The sequence below is a fragment of the Lygodium microphyllum genome, chromosome 10 (assembly GCF_053477565.2).
Source record: "Lygodium microphyllum isolate KBCC chromosome 10, Lygodium_microphyllum_v1.1.10, whole genome shotgun sequence".
NCBI lineage: Eukaryota > Viridiplantae > Streptophyta > Polypodiopsida > Schizaeales > Lygodiaceae > Lygodium > Lygodium microphyllum.
In genome coordinates, this window is record NC_141144.1 from 47,891,753 (window position 1) to 47,896,986 (window position 5,234).

Below are 5,234 nucleotides of genomic sequence, written 5' to 3' on the forward strand. Positions count from 1 at the left end.
ATCACAATAAATTAAAACTCAAAATTTTGCATAGCAATTCTAGATTCATAAATGCAAGGATAACCTTAGTACAAGAAGGACAAATAGCCTCTATATTGCTAATGATTGTTTGTCCCATGGGATAGAATAATGATAACTTCAATAATGTTAAAGGAAATTTTGATCCATTGAGATTAAAAGTCTAATACTATGAAGATACACCCCACTTACAAATGACTAATATTTACATACTTAGGATCCTTGGACTCATTCAATGCTTGGCTATATAACATGCATTGAACATACACTCGTTACCCATAATATGGGTCTACTATAGATGAGGCTTCTCCTAGGTGACCATCTCACTCTATATAGATATTCACATGCTACACAGGAGAGGACATTGTATGACATCCAATAACTTGCAAGCTCCATGATTGGATAACCCTTCTCCCTCATATGCAAATGTCCTCATAAGAGTTGAGAAATGTAAAAGAGAATAAATCAATTGTGTTTACAAATTCTTCTTTCTATAAGTGTAATGATGATGTAAAATTTTCCAACTTCAATTGAATTAAAAACTTTCTATTGTGAATGCATGCGATATGCTTGCATTGGTGGATTTGCATCCCCTTAAAAGCATCTATGAGATCCTAAAGATCTAATTGACTTTTCGGATGAAGAGGTTCATGCATGAATAAAATGAACTAAAATATCTTATCCAATTACAAAGATTATTACATGATGGTGTAGGCTACATGCTAGACTCCAAGTACTCCACCTATGATAGTTGGCATTAAGAATGTTAGATGTGTTGTAGCCCCTTTACCAAAAACCCCTGTAAACATTTCAGAGGTAATTTATAGAAAACCTAGCATAGAAACTACTACGTTTATTACGAGGTCTCTTATATATGTACACTTTTCTCTCTTTTAATTTCAATTTTGTCCCCTTTGGAGAATATTTTATACGGATGCATCCATTTTGTAACTTTAGATCACAATAATGAAAAATACGCCCTTTGTTAAATTATGTGATAGGAATGCATGGTCAGAAAATATGCATACCAACCTCTGTCCTTGCAATAAACTGTTTGGAATGCTAGGTATAAATATTGATTGACTTAGGATTCTATATGACATTACATACTTGTAGCAATATGATCATCATCATCATCTCTGTATCTACCGTGATGAGTGTGCATCACTACTACGAGATCGTGAAAAGTTAAGTGCATGTCTATATCCAAGCGATTTACAAGAGGACTAGACGGCCAGGATTGTTTAGCTAGTTTACAAAGGGTTTGAATGAGGGAGATTTATCTCTTGGTTCATTTGTGGCATTGGAGTGATCGTGGGGTTAAATGATGCATGTGTGTACATGTTACATGGCATTTAGACCATTCTAGGATCTTTTGCCCTTGGCAATGCTACCCCATGGAGCCATCGACTTGGTTGCTAGCATACCGTATATGGCTAAAGTGAGACAGGAGATCAAGGCACACGTCATCAGCCCACCGTAGTTGGTGCCGAAAGTTGCCACATCGAGCTGCGCATCCAACCAATTGTAGGCGCCTATGTAGACATCTCTACCTAGTAGAGAATACAAGACACGTGCCGGTGTGAGGATGAACTGGTAAAGGTAATGTAGCCATGAGACGGGCAAACCAAGCGTATCAAATGCCTGATCCAAGAACCAATCACTATGAGCAGATGCAAGGACATCGTCGACTAGTATCGTGCCACCGAGAGTGAGAGGGTTGTACAGCCCGAGCTTGATGGTGGAGGAGAGTCCTGCAATAGTTTTAGGATGCATGCGTCATGGGGTGTGTGTGTGACATGGTAAATTATACATATAATCATGTGTATCGGAGGTACGACAAGGATTATTAAAGCAATCATGGTAGGATCATGTGAATGAGAAATTATACCTGTAACCATGTAGGGGCTAGGAAGTTCTGTGAGAGGGTATGTGGAGCTCACTACACCCCATAAGACGTCGCCAATTTTGATGTCTCGTGCTCGCTTGAAGGAGACTCGTCCTTTGATATCTGCAATCGTCATACCTTGTTAAATCCGCATGCAATTCAAACGTATTCAGATTGACGCAATGAAGTTAGAATGGTAGCACAAGAGGTAGCTAGTCGTACACACAACTGAGTACGCATTTGAATTCGACATATTGTAGATTCTCACAGAATTTGCACTAATTCACTAAAGGGAACAATCACAGTAGCAATCCTAGTAGCATTAACGCAATTACAAGATGACCATTAATTATCCTTGCACTCGTCGATCCTCGTTAACATGGTACCTGCTCCTGACGATGGGACAAAATAAGGCCACTAATGTGCAGAGTCCTGGCAGCAGTAGTCGAGGCATTATATGTCGATGAATCACGGTTGATGTCGTGGTTCGGGCCATAGAGTAGGACGCTTGTGGCGGGCTCCATGGTGATTTCGAGAAATATGGTGATGGCATCAGCTTCCTTATGGCCGAACGCATAGACATCCTCGTACACGATGGCCTTCTTGGAATGACTCAACACGGCAACCTGTTAGACATATTATACATTGATCATGAGTAGAGGCCAATTTCGGTCAACAAGATTCAATAGAGTACGTATGTGAATGAAAAAGAGCAATCGTCATTCTAGTCATACTAATTAATTATTAGGAGACTAACAGGATCTTGTAAAATGTCACAAACCTTGTCACCCAGTGCAAGCTCGAACATAGGCTTCAAGTTGCCGTCTACAGATCGAACCACGGCATCGCCTGCACGGCCACCATGAGGTGAGTGACACTGTATTTCATCTAAGCGGGCGAGCTTGATCTTACAAGTTCAGTTCCAGCATATAAACTTTCTAATGAGAAGATACGATCAATAGTTTACCTGGGAAGCAGCTGGATGACTGTAAGGATCCCGATCCGCCGACCGCACCTCCGATGATCTCAATCCCGAGCACACCGGCCACACAGAATGGGGCGAAGACGGTAAAGAAGCCGCAGCCGAGTGCAGTGAGAGCTCCAGTGCCCAGACCGATGAGGCCCCCTGAGTTTCAAAACCATCGGACGAGAGGTGGTTATCGGTTAGACATCTTGGCTAAGTACTTGCTCGATCTTGTAGATTATATAGTAATGAGTCAGAAAGTACACACCAGATCCGTGTGTCCTACCTATGGCTGCGCCCGTCCCGCTGCAGTCCAGCGTATGCCTGCCGGGCCGGCGGCCGCCCATCATGATAGAGCCCAGGCCGTCGTCGTCGGGAAAGGCGAGGAGCTTGCGCTTGTTAGTGCCACCCGAGGAGTAGACAGCAGAAATGTCGCTGCCAGTGACGAAAACGCCGCATCCCACGGATCCAGCGTTGTTGGGGCACACGATCTGGACTAGTTGTATTAGAATTAGTGGTGGAGGAGGCAGGAAGAGTTGTACAGAGCACGGGAATTACAGAACTATACAGGACGTCGATGAAGTTCATAATGCTAAAATTCATTCCAATCTACCGAACAAATAGCATATTCGTGGCTAGGATTGAGTCGACCTACCGCGCTTGTCCGACCAAAGTTATCGCTGAAGACGAACTCCGTTCCCGAACCATCGCTGGCAGCGAGGCAACCGCCGGTGGCCACCAACTGCGTGCAATTAGATGCGAGCATGTGTCAATATGCAGGCCGATGGAGTACCAAATTAGCTATCAATCAAAACCTTGGTAGTTTTTTTTTTCTTAACTCCCTTTCTGTCTTTTCTCTCGACAATTAACGTACCTGCAAGGTCAAGTCCTCGCTGGCGCCACCCCACTCGTTGGCGACGCTGGCGCTGATGGTCTGGGTCCCCGTGTCGACGATGAGCCTGCAGGCATCGTTCACGGAATCGGAGGGCACCACCGCCCACAGCAGGGCAGGGGTGCCGATGCCCAGGAGCGAGCCGGCAATCTGGCTCCCCACGGCGCCGATGAAGGTGTTGGGCACGCCAGTGCCGGAGCCGAAGGACGGCGTCATGGCAGTAATGCTGAGCTGGGCCGACGCCACCTGCAGGCCTAACAATAATATGGCCACTACTCCTAGCCCGATTCTCAGCCTGAAATTGATCATCGGTCGTAACTTAGGATCATCGCTAGCTACTAATGTACTCCTCATGCTGATAAATCGATTGAGTCGCGGTGATACGGTGCTGTAGTTGCAGCTGAGCTTCTTCCTATTGCTGGTGTAGGTATTCCCTTGCGTCTAAAGCACCAATTCCTTTAAGTCTACTACTGAGGTGATTACGAGTTGTATCTATTAGAGCACCTGGTCCTTTTTAGGGGGACTCCCATCTGTCGTCTAGGTACGGTGGTCGCGCCTGGCTATCCGGTTGAGAACATGTCAAAAGCCCTCTGACTGGTTCAAGCGGTGGAGACTCCACACTCAGTCAGGGACCGCGCACAAAGGACCTTGAAACGGTCGGTATCGTTGGTACACACAAACAGACAGACAGCAGAGAGGGACACACGCGTGTGCGGCGACTCGTATTCATTAAAATACATGTTATACCATTGTGATAATTGATTCCTTACAACGTGCAACCGCAGGCCAATATCTTATCCTTCCAATTTCTTCGTGATGTTACTACGTTTGTAATCTTCAACTATCCTTTCAGGCTCAATGTCTGACATTAACATAAAACAACATTCGGACCTTTACCAATGCAGATCTACTTCTTCAAATATGTGCAAGTCGTTATTTCCATCCACATGCAGTGCTCAGTGCTCCATAAAGGCCTATTTATTAAGTGCACATTTCGACATTAGTTGGAGGTTTCTCCGTTCAAACTTTGTTTACAAGACACTAATTTTATAATTATCATGTTTGAAATGCGAGTCCTAGGTTTAAGGGTGTGGAAAGATTCAACTACGTTGGCATTGCAACTAGGTCCATTGTTTTGAATATTTTGGAAGAATGTCGGTTTACTTTTTGTTACTTGAAACTCAAACCCAAACATTTGAAATTGTGAGAGGTCTATAAAATAGTTCTCAAATGAACGCAACATATGCACATCATGGATGTTGGAAAAGTGCCAATCATGTGTTCTCGTAATATTTGAGTACAAAATTATGGTAATGGAGCGATACAAGCTACAAGGTGCATTGGGAAAGGTTTGAAAATCATATTGGATCATTTGAACTTGTCATCCATAACTATTTAATATCCATATGAAAAACTTTCATTGTTTTGAGTGTTTTCATGGGAGAATAAAGATTGAATTTGATAAATGTATT

The 5,234-nt window shown here is 43.6% G+C and overlaps 1 protein-coding gene across 2 annotated transcripts; it reads right to left on the reverse strand.

The window, feature by feature from the left end:
• Nucleotides 1-1,042: 1,042 nt before the first annotated feature.
• LOC148029970 (uncharacterized) lies at nucleotides 1,043-4,229 on the reverse strand. Of its 2 annotated transcripts, none has more exons than XM_087687164.1 (8): nucleotides 3,745-4,229; nucleotides 3,526-3,612; nucleotides 3,157-3,361; nucleotides 2,874-3,032; nucleotides 2,688-2,755; nucleotides 2,293-2,532; nucleotides 1,910-2,029; nucleotides 1,043-1,772 (listed from the first exon to the last, which is right to left on the reverse strand). In XM_087687164.1, exons 1-7 carry the CDS (start codon nucleotides 4,114-4,116, stop codon nucleotides 1,961-1,963), a joined length of 1,200 nt encoding a protein of 399 aa, XP_087543290.1. In that variant the 5' UTR covers nucleotides 4,117-4,229; the 3' UTR covers nucleotides 1,043-1,772; nucleotides 1,910-1,960. The 2 variants fall into 2 exon arrangements, with proteins under 2 accessions (XP_087543290.1, XP_087543289.1); XM_087687163.1 differs by having other exon boundaries at nucleotides 3,139-3,361.
• Nucleotides 4,230-5,234: the final 1,005 nt, after the last annotated feature.

What these genes read in the sequence shown, in the direction of transcription:
- LOC148029970 (XM_087687163.1), bottom strand. Translation starts at nt 4,116, where the DNA reads ATGAGGAGTACATTAGTAGCTAGCGATGATCCTAAGTTACGACCGATG. An exon ending in GCGAGGACTTGACCTTGCAG is followed by an intron (nt 3,613 to 3,744) that starts GTACGTTAATTG and finishes AATTGCACGCAG; the next exon opens with TTGGTGGCCACCGGCGGTTG. An exon ending in TGTCCCATCGTCAGGAGCAG is followed by an intron (nt 2,030 to 2,292) that starts GTACCATGTTAA and finishes TGACGATTGCAG; the next exon opens with ATATCAAAGGACGAGTCTCC.